Genomic DNA, 17,953 nt, shown 5'->3' with positions numbered 1-17,953 from the left:
TGAGCTACGGTCATCTCCTGCGCCTGCTTCGCAGCCGCACCATCTGCCCGGGAAAAATTGAACTTTAGACTGTAGATGCCAGATATCAACTTGTAACGCTTTACAAATTTTAAAATTGCGAACCTTGGCTGAGATCTGTTTGCAACTTGTAGAAGTTTTCTACTTCGAAGTACTTGGAAATGCAAATGCTTATCTCTAGTGCTATTCCAGCCCGCCTCAATCGTTCTCTTTACTTCAATTCGTTAACTGCTCGAATATATGTACTAATTCATACCAGTGTCGTCGGTTGCACACCGGTTGGATCTGCCCACGCATATAAACCTTTTGGAGGGCCCAGTTCGGCACCGGAGTCGTACCGGTTTCAAAAAAATATACCAGTTAGATATCAAGAGGGGTCATCGTTTGACTTGACGTACCACGGATATAATCCTATTTGGTCTGCGATAGCAGCACTAATGTTGCTTCCTATCCCAGTATAAATAACCTTGCAAATGCACGAAAGTCACTTTCGTGTATATCCTCAGCGCTTTTCGTTCTAGAATCTAGGACCAAAATTCACTTAAGTACCTCGTACTTAAGTGAATTTAAATACGATGTACTTTGCGGGGTTTTGGCTAGAACAAAAAAAGGACCAAAAGTAAATTGGGAGTTGTATCGAAGGAAATAAGATCCAGGTAAGTACGAGGTTGTCATGTATAAGACAATGACTGTTCGAGCGGTGTTACACGATGCGTTACGCGAAAGACAAACGGAACTGCATGTATCCGCGATTGCATAAGATTTGCTATAGCTGATTGGATCACTTCCCCATCAGGCTTGTAACAGCGACACGTCGGGCAGCTACAAGCAAAGCAAAATGGATATGTCATCAAAAACATCGAGCAAATCGGATCCAGTATATCGGTTATATGAGCTCTGATTTACCAAAATTGCTGTAGCACAGTACATACACTAACTGCGTACGCGAAAACCATGCATAATGGAACGTTTACCGTGCGTCTCCTACGGACAAGTAAAACCACCTTTAACTGTGGGTACTATCTATGATAGGGCGACACACTACTGTAGTGCTTTTCTTAACGCTTATAGACATCGAACCATGTATGGTATATATACATATATTACGAACGCCGGCTCCTGTTTCCCGTCGACGTATTGACCGTAATAAGCTGAGCGTCATCAGTGCAAAACTTATTAATCAACGTCTTCTTATTCTTTGAGAAGACGTCGATTAATAAGTTTTGCACTGATGACGCTCAGCTTATTACGGTCAAGCGTAATAGGGTTGTCAGGCAACTGTGTATGGGAGAGCACACGTGTTGGTCGTTCCGCAGGACTCAAACACACGGATGACTGACAAAATCCACCTGGTTCCCCCTGACGAACTGTCCGCCTCGCTACATCTTCTCCAACGTTGTACTAGCCTCGTTATAATAGAAGCTAGTAACAGCTAGCAACTACACTCGTCTCAATACCCTATAATCGCCTCTAATTACCTACGACGCGTAATCCTTGGCGCCCACGTATCTGGTTTCCGGGGCTACAGGGCCTTAGGGTCCACGAAACACCTCATTACGACATATTCCTTTAAAGACTTGCTCATTCTATCCTGCAAGCTCTAGTCGCAGGCCATGAGGTACTTGTACTCCACGAACTACTCTCGCTGCGGGTTGTCACACACCCTTGTCTCTCCTCATTCAGTTTACCCTCAGGGCGGAAACTCTCGGGCTATGGCTGCCAATGTCGGACTGCTTGCGCTTCCCGTCACACGTTCTCGGCTCGCTCACTTTGCTGGGTTGCTTAGACCGTAATGAATACACGGACCCAGCTTGACAAGGTACTTTAAGCACCCCATATCATCTTTCACGCCGCTCACTACCCTTTTGTCTCACCCAACATGCAAAGATAGTTTAACAGGAAGAAGTGCTGTCTTGGGGGAGGGCGTGCGGAACTAAGAGTGCCGCCCCCGCAGTTTAGGCGGATGGAAGCTTCGCGAAGCCTCCACAGCCGCCCTACATCTGCATATCAATTTTAACTTGGTTTCACTATACCTACTGTGAGTCGTACCTACACTGACCTCCTATTGGCTTACCTTTCTACCAATCAGATACACTCACCCCTTCTCTGGCTGCGCGCCCTTCCGACTTGTCATTCCCGAAAAAGACAGAGAACCGCGACGCTTCCGGCTGTCGCCTGAGGAATTAGTCCAACCTCGCTTCTCCTTCGCCTCGGCCTGGTTTTTGGAGGCTTGGATTGGTTCCTTGGGCTGATGGTTGTGTCGCTAGCGGTTTCTACTACTGTCGGAATGCAGTCTCCTGCTTCCGCGCGCTCTGCGTCGCCTCTGGCGACCGCAAATCTCGATGGTCCGTCCATGCTTCCGCCTGGCGCCGCCACGCCGGCCGCGCCGGCAGACTCTGAATGCGCCGCCGCGCTCGCGCAGATTGTCGATGTTGTGGCCGCTGCTGGTGAAGACAGCGATGCTAACTCCGGTCTTGACGAAGAGATGGTGCGTGTGTGGGAAGAATTAGAGCTCACCAGTCGCTCTCCCGGTCTTGGCTCTCCAGACTCGGGCTCGGCGTCCCCGGCGCCGCCGCCTGCGTCGCCAGCACCGCGTGAGGTTGTTGCTTCGGTTGGTGGTTTTTCTCCACCTACGCGCCTCCAGGAGTTGATCTTCATGCTCGATGTGGAAGGGTTGTCTGTCGAGGAGGCGATAGCTGTTGAGCCTGCGCTTGGGGAGACCTTTGAGGCCTCGCCTGAAGATAAATCCAGGCTTTTCGATGATAGTGACGACGATAAAGGCCTGCCTCAGGTTGATCGCTCGCGCTTGCGTCGCGGTGACGAGACTTCGACGTGGCATCCGATGCCGCTTCCTCCGGCGCCCAAAAAGCACCCGTCGAACAACCGCAAGAACCACTACAACCCGAAGAAGCCTTGGGATTACAACACTGAAGTTGACATCGTCCGTGCCTTGGATGTCAGGGGCAAGGCTCCGCACCGTTGCTACTTGGTGGAATGGGAAGGCAATCCGCTACAGCTAAGCTGGGTCTGGATGGAGCAGCTCGACAAACCGTCGACGCGCTACATGGTGAGGATGGTGGACGCTTGGAAGGAATCGGGAGACAAGCGCACCTTCTGTTATCGGTACTCGGAGCGTGATTCCGCGTCGGAGGCTGGTACTTGTTTCATGGATGCTTTCCGCTCGGCCTTGTACTATCTCGGACAGCCGGATCTAGTCACAATGGAGATGTGGGATGCGTGTGAAGACACGCGACCTAGTACGGTGTGTCTCGCGACGACGTGACGGAGTTCTTCAAAGTTCTGCAGCGCAAGAGTGTGTCACTGAACTACGACGTCCTTCTCCGAAACGCTCTTCCAGAGTCAAGTGCCAACATCACGACGCTCCAAGGTGTTTGCCGCAAACAAGCACCCGGTGTTTACGTCGTCAGCGCTGGCCGCAATGATGTCGGGCACTGCTTTGTCGTGGTTAACCATGGTCCGGAGAAGCAACTTCTGGCTCTTGACAATTTCAATGCCCGCAAGAACCCGCCGGTGGACGTTCTTCCTCTGAGTTACCAGCAGTAGATTCAGCACGTGAAATGGATGGCGCAAGTGGAGCTGCAACCAGGATACAAGTGTCGCCACGGCAAGCGCAAGTCGAAAACGCAGAAAAAGCGGGAGAAGCGCATGAAGCAGCAGGTTCTGCAACACGAGGGGATGTAATACGGGAATACATGTAGGCCTTTGAGCCCCCCTTCAGCTGATCCTGCTTCACCGTTTTCGACGCTTCTTTCGCCTTGTAGATTCAAATTCCGCGATGAGATCTGGGACTTGCGACAAGTTCTCCACTGGTTCCCAGGTTTGTTTCTCCTCGCCCACCCACTCCACAAGATATTGGATCCGCCGTTTTCGCGTTCGCTTTGCACGTAATGCCTTGACGATCTGGCCAATGCTGCCGTCCGCTAAGATTACGTCGCTTGGCCTCGACAAGCGAGTCAGCTCCTTGTACGGCTTCAATGACGCAGTGTTGAAGACGGGATGCAGTTTGTTGCCAGCCTGGATGTTGAGCTCGTACGCGTGGTTATGAATCTTCCGCACCATGGTGTACGGTCCAATCCACTTGGGTCCGAACTTGGTGGAGTTGGGCAAGCCGGAGTGCTTCGGGTTCAGATTCTGCGTGCTCAAGTATACCCTGTCACCAACTTCGAAGATCTGCTCAACACGGTTTCGGTCGTAGACGTCGCGCATCCGTTCTTGGGCCTGAGCTAACGCTTCGCGCCAGCGTAAGAGAATCGCCGCCTGTCGCTCGTGAAACTCTGCTCCGCGGCGACTCTTGGGGACACTCTCAAGTTGCTCGGATGCAAGTTGAAGTGGATTCAGCGGAATGTAGCCCAGATCGGCTTCGAACGGAGCAAGGTGGTTGGCACGAAATGACACCGCTTGGTCAACCGATCGACGACGACCCAGATAGAGTCGACGCCCCGCTCCGTTCGCGGCAGATCAGTGATGAAGTCCATGGAGATGGATCTCCAACGCTCGTCTGGAATACTGAGTGGCTCGAGCAACCCAGGAGGTTTCGTCAACCGCGGCTTGTCCCTCCGACAAGGCTCGCAGTCGGCGACAAACTTCTGGATGGACTTCAACATCTTTGACCAGTACCAATGGCGCGCCAGTGTCAAGTACGTACGTTCCGCACCGGGATGGCCTCCGTAGTTGGTGTCGTGACACTCGCTGATAATTGTCTGTCGCAACTTCACATCGTTGGGCACGACAATCCGTGGAGCGTCATCTGCAGGCGTTTGATACCACAGTAACCCGTTCGCTTCGGAGTAGCAGCGGTATTTCTTGTGCTGCTGGTGTTCGCGCTTTGGTTATGAGTCGGATTTGCGTCGCTTGATTGCTGTCAAGATTGCTTGGACATCACGATCTTTCTTGTACGCTTTCTTGATGCGCGTAATCAGCTCCGAGTCACCCGTTACTTCGCTGATCGCGAGGCCGAAGGATGTGTCGTCGAAGCTGGTCACCCGTAAGTCGTGGAAGAACTTCGTCTCCGGTTGTAAGTCTGACCTTCGACTTAACGCGTCTGCGATGCCATTCTTCGCACCGGGAAGGTACGAGAACGTCGGTTGGTATTCCGCAAGGATGTCGTACCAGCGAGCGAGTCGACGGTTGGCCATCTTCTGGGTGAACAGTCCTTCGAGACTTTTGTGATCTGTCTCGACGATGGGTGGTTTGTCCAGGCAGTAGATCCGAAACGCTGCCAGCGCATGAACGATCGCTAGTAGCTCCTGCTGCTGAGTCGGATAGTTGAGCTCCGCCGACTTCATCTTCCGGCTTGTGTACGCTATCGGGCGCTCAACTCCGTCCACCACTTGAAAAAGGACTCCACCGACAGCAAACTTGCTTGCGTCGGTACGCAGATGCATGGGGCTGCTGATATCCGGCAAGTGCAATACTGGCGGGTTGCACAGTCGCCGCTTCAACTCCTTGAAGTTCTTCAGCTGCTCGTCGCTGAGATGAATCTTGGCGTTCCGCTTGTTCTTCTTCTTCAAGAGCGCAAACATGGAGGCTGTCAGAGATGCGTACTCTGGACAGAATCGCTGGACGTAACCTGTCAAGCCAAGGAAGCTGTGAAGCTCTTCTTGCGTCCGTGGTACAGGCCAGTCCTTGATGGTCTGCACCTTAGCTTGACGTACAACTTGTTATCACGCAAGCTGTCAAGTGTTTTCCGCAGTGCGTCCAGATGGTCTTCGATCTTCGGTGACTTGGTGAAAACATAGATGTCATCGTAGAACGACTTCGTTTTCTTCAAGTCTCGAAAGAGCTTCGATGTCAATCTGTGCATCGTTGCTGGCGCGTTGCAAACTCCCATTGGAAGAACGAGATACTCCCAGAGACCGTTCGGCGCTTGGAATGCGGTAAACTTGATGTCTTCTTCCCGCATGCGCACTTGGTAGTACGCGGACATCAGGTCCATCGTGGAGAACCAGTACGCACCGGACATGGCGTCAAGGATGTCTTCCTTCCTCGTCATCGGGATACTTTGACGCACGGTGTTCGAATTCAAGTACCGGTAGTCGTGAACAATTCTCCAGCCGACTGGTTTCCGGACACAGAATGTTGGGGCTGCGTGGGGACTGATGCTTGGTCGAATCAGCTTCTTCTTCACCATGTCTTCGACCCAGCGCACGATTTCACGCTGCTGCTCCGGCGACTGTCGCCACTGCTGCCGGTACATCGCCATATTTGGACCCTTCACATCGATCCGGTGTTCGATGTCACGCTTCTCTGGTAAACCTTCGGGTAGTTCTGGACGAAACACGTTGTCCTTATACTCCATGAGAAGATTGAAAGCTGGATTCTCTCGGAAGGTGTCCCAGTCTGTCTCCAGATAGCGTTGTGCTTTCGCACTCCCAACGTTGTCGGGCTGATCTCGGTGTTGCAGTGAACGTGCAACTTGCTTGATCGTCTCGTTCGACAGCACCAACATGAAGTCAGGCTCGTCGCTCGTCTTGGTCTTGATTCTCAGGAACTTCCGCAACTTCTTGCGCGTGGTGTATTTGGTCTGTATACCACTCTCGTCGACGACTCCCATCGTGAACATCTTCTCCACGGCGTTGTCTCCACCCCTGGTACTGCTGCTTCCATCAGCCTCGACTACAGTACTCTCGTGCTCAGACGTCGCAACGTCGTCGTCTCCAGCTGAACTCTTGCCAGCTTGCGCGTCATCATGTCGTCCGCGGACAACACTTAGGGATTTCTTCTGCACTGCGTCACCAACAACTTTAACCGTGAGCTTCACATCCGTTTCCAGCGCGGCACCTCGACAGGAATCGGGTCTTTTCGCCGACAGGCCTTTCGCCTCGACAGATCTCCGAAGCCCGGAGGTAATCACCGGTCCGCCTTCCTCGATCGGCTCACAGGTCTTCCCTGTTCGCTTCCAGTGCAGAGTCCTCGTTCTCGTTCCTTCGATTCGTCGACCTCTCCAGTCAATATGTGGTTGCATGTCTTCGAAGAATGGTATTCCAAGAATGCAATCGAATTCGTCTGGAATCGGGTAGACGACTGCCACACACTTGTAGGCGTCGTCCAGCCTCGAGACCAGAATCTCTATCAGCAGAATTTCAAGCTCCGCCTCGACAATTTGGTTGTCCCCCAGCTTGACACGAATGTTCTTGTCGCTGAACTTGGTTGTCTGAAGCTTGTGCTCCTCGACCCAACGCTTGGATACGTAGATCGTGGTGGCTCCACAGTCCAACAACATGCTTCGTGTCGCGAGACACTTGTCACCAACACTGATTTCACCTGTTACGGAGAACAGTGGACGTGACTTGTAGACCAGAGGGTTTTCGCACAGAACGTTCAAGCTGATATTCTCAATCTTTGGTGTCCCGGTTACGCTCTCGCCCACGCCAGGACCCTCATTCACTGACGTGGTTCCTCGTTTCCCTGCTTCTCTTGCTCCTTCTTCCAGAGGAAGCAGTTGGCCTTGATGTGGCCAGGCTTCTTGCAGTGATAGCAGGTGCGGCCTTCAGTACGCTTGGAGTCAGACCTCGGTTTGAACCGTCCCTTGCCGCGGAAAGGTTTCCCTTTGAATGGCTTGTCTTGCTTGGGAGCTTGATCAGTGAAGATCTTCCTCTTGTCTTGGCGGGACTGGCGGTCGCGCACGTCGTCCACAAAGTGCGTAACTTCGCACTTGATCGCCAGGTCCATAGCCGCGCTCAGCGTCTCTGGGTTCTCGAACTTGACGTAGCTACGGGTACGAGGCTTGAGACCGTTTGCGTAGCTTAGCACCTGGTCAAGTACACTCATGCCCTCAACTCGGAAGATAAGAGCAGAGTACTCGCCGTTGTAGGTCTCGATGTCCGCCGTTTACTTGAGTCGCTGCAGCTTTTCTCGCAAGACGGCCTGGTAGTTCGAAGCTTCGAAGTGTTGGAGCACATGCTCACGGAAAATCCCCCACGTGTGCTCCTCACTTCTCGTCGTCGATGACCAGTGCAGGAACCATCCTGAGGCCGGCTTTTCCATCGCCGACCCGGCGATACCCGGCAGACGCGCGCTCGCGTCTTCGATTTGGATTCCGTTGATGCGACAGGCGTTCTCGATCTGGAACAGCCATTCGCGAACGTCTTCCCCCCGCTTGCCGGTGAACTTGGGCAGATTGGTGGGCGCTCGCGTGCGCTCTGCCATCGCTTGATTCAGCCGGTCGATCTCGGCTCGTAGCTGGGCGTTCGTCAGCATGGGCTTCTTGTAGTCAGGTTGCTGGGACCAACAAGTGCTACCAGTTTAACAGGAAGAAGTGCTGTCTTGGGGGAGGGCGTGCGGAACTAAGAGTGCCGCCCCTGCAGTTCAGGCGGATGGAAGCTTCGCGAAGCCTCCACAGCCGCCCTACATCTGCATATCTATTTTAACTTGGTTTCACTATACCTACGGTGAGTCGTACCTACACTGACCTCCTATTGGCTTACCTTTCTACCAATCAGATACAGATAGGTACTGCGTAGAATTGCGATGTGCTAAACAAGTGTCGTGGTATCTCTCCAACGTATACTGCTCCTATAGGGCTAAATCTAGACCATCCCTGAGATCAGCTATCGGACGTGACAGAAGAGTTTTCGATCGCCCGGCCAGTCTTGGAGCGAGTGTGTGTAGGTATGTAGTAGTTACCTGGATTCCGCCCCTAACGGCGAGCCCGTTGAGAGTACGAGCGCGGTCTGCGGTCTGCAAGTGACCGAAGGCCGGTGCGGTTTTGGATCAACGCCTCGTATAAAAGGAAACATATATGTTCGTTGCATTTTCACGAGACAAAGTGCAAAAACTCTCTGTCCAAATGCTCGCCATGCCTCGTCAGCAGCAGTTTTATAGTGCGTTCAAAACGGTGCATCCTAAAAAGAGAAAAATGCTCAGGCAAACGTGGCGGGTGCAACTTCACACCGCCATGAAGCTTGAAGGTACGCATGAATCGTAGATATTAGTTTGGCAAAAGAACGAAAGACAAAAAGTGTTGTTGGTATGAGAACCCACGGCACAGCGCGTCTTCTAGACCTTGGCTGCACCCTGCCAGTCAAGAATGTGAGTTGGCGGGCCTTCTGCACCTGCGTGTAGCCACCAGCACGATGAGATCCTTACATGCGCCAAGTTAAGGCACCCAGCGCGAAGCTACGGCGCTCAGCGTCGAGCTACGGAACCCAGCGTCATGATGGTCCTTGGGTGATGTCGCGTGATAGTTCACCAGTAGCTTGGGTCGCTTGGTGCCTTGCTTTATCCCGCTTTTCTACCCGCGAACCCACATCTGCCACACATTATTGTGTACGCGGTCCAACTTTCGGCTATTGAGTCGCCAAACAGGATAGACGCAACTCGATAACGGACATCGTTGGACCTGCCGTCCAACGACTATCCATCTTTTATCCATCTGTTGTCCAACGTTTTCAGTAGAATCCAAAAATTGACGGGTCGCGGAGAAGTCTCAGGGGTCGCCTCCAAGGATCCGGGTCCTTGGCTTTCCTGGGAGGAATCCTCGGGAGCAGGGCTCGGACAAAATAATTATGATAGAATAACTATAGATTTGCATTGCCGGAATAACGGATTATTATTATTATTATTATTATTATTATTATTATTATTGGGATTTCAAGCTTTCCGTAAAATATGATATTGTGTCAATAATAAGTATATTGTGCTTTCACCAGATTTCTGTGCAACATTGACAAAAATGATTTGCAAAAGTCAAGTGATATGGCTTTCATGGTTGTTTCTAGTTTTTATTGCGGTTCACCGTCCAACCGTTGCGTTTGTCCTGGACTCACTATGGTTTGGCCCGGGTGGACGGCGCTGCAAGCGCATACTGGGGCACAGTCTATTTCGTTTGTGGAAATTTCAAATGTTTTAGTGAAAAATTACATCTTACGAAAAGCGGTACAGACGCGCCATGGACAACACGGGCTGGGCCGCGGCCATCAGCCTCAGCTCTTCCTCCTCCAGTTGGCGCGCCTCGATGTCGCGCTTCTTGTGATAGGACTTCCTCGTGCTGGCATTGTGGCGGCTCTATGACAGCAATGGCTCTTCAACGTGGCCAGGGTCGAAAACGAAGGGTGTGCCGGCCGCAGGCCAATCAAGGCTGGTAAGAACATCGGAAAAGAAAAACATGGTACCGGTAATGGTGCCAACGAAGCTCAAGACGGCGGAGACAGTGCAGGCAGCTGGCCATGCTGCCCAGAGATGCAAACGTGGCGGTGGGATATCATTCCGACGAGCGTGGCGCAGTGGTGAGCGCTGGATCGACGTAGGGCGAGACGGAAGTGAAGAACAAGGGTGAACATGGTGAACAAGTGCTGGTAGGACGCGTCGAGGTGGTGGACGCTGAATCGACGAAGCGCCAGGAAGGGGTTGCATATTTCTTATAGCATTTGCATATCTTAAAGTATTCCCTGGCCGGATGCCTTCGTGGTATTTGGTTGGAGTACACCCGTGTATTTGGGCTACTACCGCGGGCACATGCCCAGCAGGACCATGATCCGTAGACGACGCTGCAGCAGTGCGCGGCATTGAGTTAAGTTAGCCGTCTAAACCGAAACAAAATCAAATTCAAGAGGAGGTTGACTTAACTTGTTTCGTGTGGTATCCTGAGCGGAAAACTGGACGCTAGCGCGATAATGCTTTTGATTGAGTCGACGGGTTTGCCATAACCCAGGACCCAGCTAGTGGATGCAACTTGTGGTTCTGTCCTCAGTGAGCGCAGCAATCGCTGGGGGACTGAGCGGAGCAAGATGGTAGCTAAAGGTGGTATATGTTCCTTTACGGTTTAAATTCCAAGTGGTGCATGAATGCACACCGTTTGGAACCAGCGAATGCAGAGCCTACGACTACAGCGCCTTGAAGCTTGCAGCTCGATCGTGCATTGCACCGTGTTTCAAGTACATGCACGGATGTACTGTAATACAGCGCTCCACCGGAAGGGTTGCAATCGCGCGCCATGCCCTCGGCGTCGCCACCTAGGACAGGATATGCCGCGGGGCTTTGTTTTCCCAGTGCACAGATGAGGATGCAGAGGCTCCTTTGCTTTTTGGCGTCGCCAGCGTTGTCTTCGCATTTGTGCTCCCTGCGCTAATCCCTCGCGGCAGCTCGCGGTCTCCCACTGTCACGACCCGCACATTACACGTGGCAGCCTTCTTGTCACCTGCGGCGACGGAGACGAGCGCCAGTATGGGCCTTGTAGGCTACAGCAAACGCGGGCGTATTGCTAATATGCTGGGAGTCGATACGATGCATTACATGTATGAAGTTCCTGATAATACAGCAACAGAGAGGCCGCCAAGCTTCAACTTGGTGCAAGATCGCGGGGCACAGGCAGGGCCGGTGCTGCTGCGACTCGGCCCAACCTGCGAGGTCGGCCGTGCCATCTTGCTGCTCGTGCCTTTGGCGGTGCTGCCGACCGAAGTGGGAAGCGCAACGCTCAGTCCGCGCCACGGCACGCCGCTGGTGACATAAGGCGGCCGAGGCTCTTCTTGGAGCCCCGGCCATCCAAATGGCCGTCCAGCAGAAAAGGGAGCATTTCGCTCGCGGAGGTGCCCGCGGCGCCGTGCACGAGCCGAGCGGCGAGACTCCGCAGAGCTCCAGAACAAGAGCGCGGCCACGGAGATGGAGGGAGGCCGCGGGCGGCACCGCCGCGCGCGAACGAATGCGGAGGTCCTCAACCAAAGTGTCCTCCGGCATTGACGAGCGCGTGCACGAGCGCGGACGCCGCTCGTACAGTACGGAAAGGTCCGCCACGCTGGCCACGCTGCGCCAGCCCTTCTTTGCATTCCGGAGCTCGTCACCAAGATCGCGATGACGGCAGCCGCAGCGGAGACCGCACGCCCAAGCAGCCCTCGACCCATGCTGCTGCGCACGAGGGCAACCTGCAGTGCAGGTCCTGCACACGACGATCGCCGCCGCCGCCACGCCCTGCCGACGGCGGGCGATTGCTAACCGGGGGTGGGCCTTCCGCGCTCTCTGCAGGCCGCAATACGGACCAGCGGATCTCCATCGCCGATCCTACGAGCTGGCGCCGCCTTCACCCACCACAGCGTCGTCACCGAGGCTCGGCCCGAGCGAGACGACCCCGGGTCTCGAAAACCACGTGTATCCGCCAGAGGCAGGCGTGCTGCGATACACAAAGAGCCGGGGCGCCGTCACCTCATCGAACAGGAGCGAGCTCCGCGAGCGTTGGTGCCGCACTCACAGCACGCTGATGACCCGGCAGCAGGCCAGCGGGCTGCAGCAAGGTGCTACGGCGCCGTAGGGCAGTGCCCGCATGGCGTGAAGCTCACGGACAGCACGCGGCAGGCGCTCAACAGCAGGATGTCGGCCGGGCCATGCGGTCGCGCCGCACTAATGAAATGCCGGCCCGGCCCGTGCACGCCGTTAATCCGTCGGCCGCGGTTTCGTTCGGCCAAGTGCCTCGAGTCGAGGTCGAGGCTCGGCCTCTGGCTCTTCTCTCCGTGAGTGACGGCGCGCTTGCACCTTTGGCCCTGCCACGCCGAACTCGCGCGTTTGAAATGTTGAAATGGCCACGCTGCTCGACGAAAGGCGCCGCAGCGCGAGCTGTCCGCACCGGCCGACCGTCGGCCAAGCCAGGACGCTGCTGGCAATGACAGGCATGCAGGCAGCATTGACGAAAGCGTTTTTCGCGCCGAGAAGGGCCATGCAGGCACCGAAATGGCCCCGTAGAGGCTCGAGTTTGGCTTGGCCAAACTGCAATCACCGCGATAGGCATGCGGCGCTGCTTCAACAGCGGCGGCGGCGGCGGCGGCGGTGGCGCGTCCAAACGCTGGTGCAGGACGGAGTCCGTCCGACGGACGGCCAGCCCATCGTGCAGGAGCGTTGCTGCTGTTCTCGAGGAGCGACTCGGGGCAAAGCATACAGTGGCGCCGTTAAATCGGCGCTGATCCTTTGCGTTTGAATCCGGCCAATGGGCGGGCTTCGCGCGCATTTTGGGGCGCGCGCATTGGTTGATCCCGCGCCTGCTCTCTCGTCACGCATCCGACCAGAAACCGGGCTGCGCAGGGATGGGCTTGGGACACGCGAAGGGATCGGAAACCGTCTGCTCGCGCCGGGGTTGTACCTTTGCGACCGCGTCGCGCGCCGCCGATTGGAGGGCCGGCGCCCAGATGGGGGGGCTGGGCTGGTTGATTGATTTCTCCGGGCTGCCTGCATTTAGCCCGGCTAACTTTGGGCGGGGTACAGCGACGGCAGCAGCGCTGGAGCTGGGGCTGGAATCTCTCGGGTCGACCCCCGCGCTGCATAACTGCCATATCAGTTGACACGCGTCTCAAGAGAACGGGCAGCGGGCCCCGTCCCGTCGTGAGCGCCCTTCTCGGCGCCCAACAGGCGGAGACTTTTTTGAGTGGGGCACTCACAACCGGACGCATTCAAATTCCGGTCGCAGCTGCTCCCCTACCCGCGCGGCTGTCCCTTTTTTCCCGCTCCTGTGCAAGAACGCGAGGGGGGGGCCCTTCAAACCGGGCCAAGCCGAGTGAGTGGTCGTCCTGCGCTTACCATTGTGTTTCCTACCAGGCCGTTGGTACTCGCCCGTGGTGCCTGTCTCCGCCAAGGCCCCAAGTATTTTTTCTGCCGGAGTCGGGGCAGTTAGTTTTATGGCCTCCACGTCCGCGTCCTCGGCGTCCCAGTCCAGCAGCACCGCCGCCGCCGCCATGCAGCCGCAAGATCCCGCCGCCGCCGCCGCTCTCGAGGCCTCCTCGGCCGCTGCGCAGGCCTTCAGCTACGACCCGGCCTCCTACCAGCAGTACGCGCAGGAGCGCGCGCTGCACGACCAGGCCGTGCACAGCTCCATGGCCGCCGTCAGCGGCTCCGCGCCGGCCACGCAGCCCAAGGCCGAGCCCGTCCCGGCCCCGAACTCGCGCTCCAAGATGGAGGCCACGTCCGCCAGCACGTCCCCCACCAGCGTCACGAAGGTCCAGACCGCCTCCCCCGCCACAGCCGCTAACGGCGCTGCCGCCAAGCCCGCGGCCGCGGCTGCTCCGGCCCGTAACGAGTCGCTCAAGTCCAACCGCCTCTGCACCATGCCCGGCTGCACCAAGCGCGTGCGCTCCAAGGGTCTCTGCAAGGCTCACGGTGGCGGCCGTCGCTGCATGGTCGACGGCTGCGAGCGCAGCAGTCAGGGCCAGGGCCTCTGCATCCGCCACGGCGGAGGCAAGCGCTGCACGCAGCCCGGCTGCACCAAGGCGTCCCAGTCCAACGGCCTGTGCAAGGCCCACGGCGGTGGCCTGCGTTGCCAGAGCCCCGGATGCACCAAGAGTAGCCAGGGAGGAGGTTTCTGCCGCGCCCACGGCGGTGGCCAGCGATGCGAGAAGGAAGGATGCAACAAGGGCGCCCAGCGCGGGGGATTCTGCGCTGGCCACGGTGGCAGCCGCTTCTGCCAGCACCCGGACTGCACCAAGAACGACCGCGGCGGAGGCTTCTGCGCCGAGCACGGAGGCGGCAAGCGCTGCGACCACGCCGGCTGCAACAAGCCCGCGCGCAAGAAGGGCAAGTGCTCCTACCACGCCAACGCCGCCAAGGGCAAGCTCCCCAAGGACCAGCTCGCGACGGCCGGCATGCCCGGTGCTTCTCTTCCTCAGCACATGATGGATATGCGACAGATTACTACGCCGACGTTCGCAATGGGTGTCAAGGATTTGCGTGACCCACACATCGCCGGCCAAGTGGACTCTCGCGCCGCGTACGTGCAGCAGCGAGTGGAGATGGACATGCGCTACAAGGGCTACGAGGCGCCGAACGCCGGCCAGTACCTGCAGATTCACGCCGACCAGCGGTCGTACGAGCCCATCAGCCTGCAGCAGGCTGGCGGCGCCGCGCGTCACTACATGCCGGTGGACAACAACGCTCTGCCGCCCGTATCCGGCAGCATGTACAAGCCCGCTGGTACCATGGAGCGTCAGGCTTACGCGCCCCGCACCGCCGAGCAGATGAAGAACCCGTACACGCAGCACTGGGCCGCCAAGCCGGAGCTGCCCCAGCACCACCCGGACGGAAGGGTTGACTATTTCGAAGTGAACAAGGAGCAGCAGCAGCAACAGCAGCAACAGCCGAACCACCACCTGCCGTACCCGGCCCAGTCGACGCAGTACCACCACCACCTTAGCGCCGCAGACTCCGCCGCCGCCGCCGCTGCGGCCTACGGTCAGCAGCAGCAGCAGGCTCCGCGTGGATACTACACTCAGCAGTCCGCCCAGGCCCCCGCATCCAGTGAACAGTCTGCGTCCCAGCAGCAGCAACAGCAGCAGCAGCCCAACATGATGTATTACTCGGCCAACGGGTACCCGCAGCACCAGATGCACAACCTGCAGCAGCAGCAGATGCAGATGTTATAAGTCCAGCGACGCCGCTGTGCAGTCGCTGGACGCGTCTGCTTCTCGAGAGTCGCGCGATATGAGACGAAGGTGACGACGGACCAAGTGCGAAGCGACCGGATTCTGACTGCACTGCGCTGCAAGGCAGTAATAGAGATAGAAACAACCCGCTATGGATCGGAGCTCCTCGCAGTCGAGGAAGCGGCAGAGAAGTGTTTTCGTGCCGTCGGATTTGGGAACGTAGCTTCCCTCCCAACCAGTTTTGACACCAAGCTAAAGGAAGCAATGAGCAAGAACGAGCATTATCCACTTAACCGCGTTTTGTCTTCCGACCTGAAGCGCGTCGACCTCAGGTGTCCGCGCAACTGTAGGTGCTCTTGTCCTTGTGTTCGATCGCGTGTACAGCGGCACGGCCACATCTTGGTGTCTTCATGGTGCAAAAGCCTGCCGGCGTCATCACCTCGCCCTTCTCTTGGGGCGGAGCAGGGGCTCACGAGTTCCAGAGGACGCAACGCAAAGTGCTGGCACGTCTGAAGTGGACAGCTCTAGGTCACATTGCACAAGCTAACATTTCGGCTCTAATAGTTACGGAGTCACAAGCTACGAGCTGCTCCGACTGTACTCCGTCGGCGTGGACGCTCGTCGCGCGAGCAGCGCGGCCTCGTCCTCGTCGTCTTCGTAGCTGCTGCTGCTGCTGAGGTCCCCCGCTTCGTGCTGCAGCCTGGCGGTGAAGCTGGTGGCTCGTCGTCGGGGCGCTACGGCCGCGGGGCGTCGTCGACTGGGGCTGTCTATTGCTACAGCGGCCGTGGGGCCCCGGACGTCTTCCAGCTTGGCGTTGCGGGCCGCGCCGCCCCGTCTCGACTGCAGCTTGGCCTGCAGGTAGGTCCCAATGGCCGACGTGGGCAGGTGCAGCGGCCCGGGGGACGAGACCCGCGGCGAACCGGCCTCCTGGTTGTCGTCCAGCGCCACGCGGAAGCTGCCCTTGCCCGCGTAGTAGTGGCGGTAGCACTCGACGAGCTCGTGCTCCATGCCCGCGTAGGTCTCCAGCAATTGCGCGGCCGACGCCTCGTTACCCGGCTCGTAGACCTGCAGCAGCCGCGTGAGCTCCGACCGGTAGTCGCTCGAGTCCCGCTGGTTGTCGCGGCTGCTGCTCTGCGGACGCATACTGGGCTACTGGAGGAGATCTTGAAGAAGTCGAAATGGACGCTGCTGAGCAGCCTGTAGCCGACCAATTCTATATTTTTTTCTCGAAAACGGTTTTTTCCACGGCTTTCGATTCCACTTCAACTACTCTAGACCATGCTGCTACATGTGCCGTCAAGGTGTTCGTTCGCCCTGGGAGATCCTGGCATCTGTCTGTGCGATTTGTCATCGACTTAGATGCGTGACCCATGTCAATTTTAGTGCTGGCCCTGAGCTTCACGCAGCAACGTCTGGAAGCACCGGATCAGCGTGGCGATGCCCGTTCGCAGCCCCTCGTCTCGCTGAGGGGGAGCTGGTGTCGTGGCGTGGGCGAAGTCGATGAGGCGGATGTCGGCTGCGTGCGATTCTGGTCCGGCCTCGCCGTCGTACAGGAACAGGAAGGAGCTGGCGATGAACTCCGTCCCTTGCTGGTCGTCGAACCACGACTTCAGCTGATCAAGGCGATGCAGAAACTGAAGTAGCAGCAAGCAAAGGAGCGTTAATACTGCAGCACCACGTCAAGTCTCGCTACAACACCCCGCAGCTAAACGTACCGCTTCCAGCAGCTTGACGGTCTTGGCCGTGTCTTCCTGCGGGAAGTAGTTTCGGAAGGCTGGAACAAGCTCGTCCACGGAGGCGATACCGCGACCAAAGTGCTTGTCGAACTCAATGTAGCCCCTCTTCTTCGGGTCGAAGACCTTAATGCCCTGAATACGGAAGCCAACCGTCTCCTGCAACGGGAACTTGGACTTCTCATAAGCGATCTTCTCGGCCGACGCGTCGTCTTCGTACGACCGGGTGCCCATCTTGACGTCCATGATGCACGGCCACTGCCTCCCCCACGTCAAGTCTTCCAGGGCCAAATAATCTGCATACAGCAGCAAACTCAGCGCATAAGCTTACGCAGTAAATCGCGCGGCCCTCAACTCCAGCCACGTACGTCCAGGGTGCAGTCCATTGACCTCTTGGGCGTCCTCCACTTCACGGACCACCACCGTCCCATGATACTCTGGTAGAAATTGCCTCAGCGCTGCGAACTCTGGCGGGTCCTTCTCTGATACGAACACGCGCTCGTAGAAGTCGCGCTCGCGCTCCCCTCGCTGTTTGCTCTGGAAAGGCTTCAAGATGCGGCCGTTGTGCGACTTGAGACCTGGCAAATGCAGCGACGGCGCGGCAAAATTTACAGGCATTTAGCGTTGTAGAATAGATCCTCATCAAGCACAAATGCTGCGCGGCTTCTTACTCGTCTTGGACGTAGCGTGCCCGCCCACTTGGTGCGCCATCTCCACGAAGCCCCGCACATCCATGGTGCTACAGAAGCTCCTTTTGCGTCTACAGTTTGTACTATTTTGTGAAATAGTCCGCCGGATTGGCCTCTGACTCAGATTTGTGCTCCCTCAAACGCGAAGTCAGTTGCAAAT

General features: G+C 56.7%; 9 protein-coding genes across 9 annotated transcripts; 4 read left to right on the top strand and 5 right to left on the bottom strand.

Annotated features, from left to right (window-relative positions):
* Nucleotides 1-2,305: 2,305 nt before the first annotated feature.
* PHYSODRAFT_342203 (hypothetical protein) lies at nt 2,306-3,720 on the top strand (the record flags this gene model as incomplete). The annotated part of the gene is made up of 3 exons (XM_009540589.1): nt 2,306-3,232; nt 3,277-3,568; nt 3,611-3,720. 3 exons carry the CDS (start codon nt 2,306-2,308, stop codon nt 3,718-3,720), a joined length of 1,329 nt encoding a protein of 442 aa, XP_009538884.1.
* Nucleotides 3,721-4,431: 711 nt separating this feature from the next.
* PHYSODRAFT_533370 (hypothetical protein) lies at nt 4,432-4,710 on the top strand (the record flags this gene model as incomplete). Its single annotated transcript, XM_009540588.1, has 2 exons — nt 4,432-4,589; nt 4,671-4,710. Coding segments are annotated over 2 exons (198 nt in total), but the record flags the coding sequence as incomplete, so codon positions are not given.
* Nucleotides 4,711-6,775: 2,065 nt separating this feature from the next.
* PHYSODRAFT_379230 (hypothetical protein) lies at nt 6,776-7,261 on the bottom strand (the record flags this gene model as incomplete). Its single annotated transcript, XM_009540587.1, has 1 exon — nt 6,776-7,261. A coding segment is annotated over one exon (486 nt), but the record flags the coding sequence as incomplete, so codon positions are not given.
* A 161-nt stretch (nt 7,262-7,422) lies between these two features.
* Nucleotides 7,423-7,809, bottom strand: PHYSODRAFT_342201 (hypothetical protein; the record flags this gene model as incomplete). Its single annotated transcript, XM_009540586.1, has 1 exon — nt 7,423-7,809. The coding sequence occupies one exon, from the start codon at nt 7,807-7,809 to the stop codon at nt 7,423-7,425; it is 387 nt and encodes a 128-aa protein (XP_009538881.1).
* A 60-nt stretch (nt 7,810-7,869) lies between these two features.
* PHYSODRAFT_342200 (hypothetical protein) lies at nt 7,870-8,238 on the bottom strand (the record flags this gene model as incomplete). The annotated part of the gene is made up of 1 exon (XM_009540585.1): nt 7,870-8,238. One exon carries the CDS (start codon nt 8,236-8,238, stop codon nt 7,870-7,872), a length of 369 nt encoding a protein of 122 aa, XP_009538880.1.
* Nucleotides 8,239-9,928: 1,690 nt separating this feature from the next.
* On the top strand, nt 9,929-12,708 carry PHYSODRAFT_342199 (hypothetical protein; the record flags this gene model as incomplete). Its single annotated transcript, XM_009540584.1, has 8 exons — nt 9,929-9,996; nt 10,077-10,254; nt 10,287-10,385; nt 11,489-11,750; nt 11,821-11,908; nt 11,998-12,263; nt 12,325-12,479; nt 12,568-12,708. The coding sequence occupies 8 exons, from the start codon at nt 9,929-9,931 to the stop codon at nt 12,706-12,708; spliced, it is 1,257 nt and encodes a 418-aa protein (XP_009538879.1).
* Nucleotides 12,709-13,691: 983 nt separating this feature from the next.
* PHYSODRAFT_247554 (hypothetical protein) lies at nt 13,692-15,371 on the top strand (the record flags this gene model as incomplete). The annotated part of the gene is made up of 1 exon (XM_009540583.1): nt 13,692-15,371. The coding sequence occupies one exon, from the start codon at nt 13,692-13,694 to the stop codon at nt 15,369-15,371; it is 1,680 nt and encodes a 559-aa protein (XP_009538878.1).
* A 579-nt stretch (nt 15,372-15,950) lies between these two features.
* Nucleotides 15,951-16,514, bottom strand: PHYSODRAFT_532525 (hypothetical protein; the record flags this gene model as incomplete). Its single annotated transcript, XM_009540582.1, has 1 exon — nt 15,951-16,514. One exon carries the CDS (start codon nt 16,512-16,514, stop codon nt 15,951-15,953), a length of 564 nt encoding a protein of 187 aa, XP_009538877.1.
* Nucleotides 16,515-16,750: 236 nt separating this feature from the next.
* PHYSODRAFT_362533 (hypothetical protein) lies at nt 16,751-17,853 on the bottom strand (the record flags this gene model as incomplete). The annotated part of the gene is made up of 4 exons (XM_009540581.1): nt 17,776-17,853; nt 17,473-17,682; nt 17,087-17,400; nt 16,751-17,005 (listed from the first exon to the last, which is right to left on the bottom strand). Exons 1-4 carry the CDS (start codon nt 17,837-17,839, stop codon nt 16,751-16,753), a joined length of 843 nt encoding a protein of 280 aa, XP_009538876.1. The 5' UTR covers nt 17,840-17,853.
* Between the last annotated feature and the right edge of the window lie 100 nt (nt 17,854-17,953).

This window comes from Phytophthora sojae (assembly GCF_000149755.1).
Source record: "Phytophthora sojae unplaced genomic scaffold PHYSOscaffold_15, whole genome shotgun sequence".
Lineage (NCBI taxonomy): Eukaryota > Oomycota > Peronosporomycetes > Peronosporales > Peronosporaceae > Phytophthora > Phytophthora sojae.
Note: the sequence above shows the minus strand (reverse complement) of the source record. Positions and strands in the feature narration are given on the sequence as shown.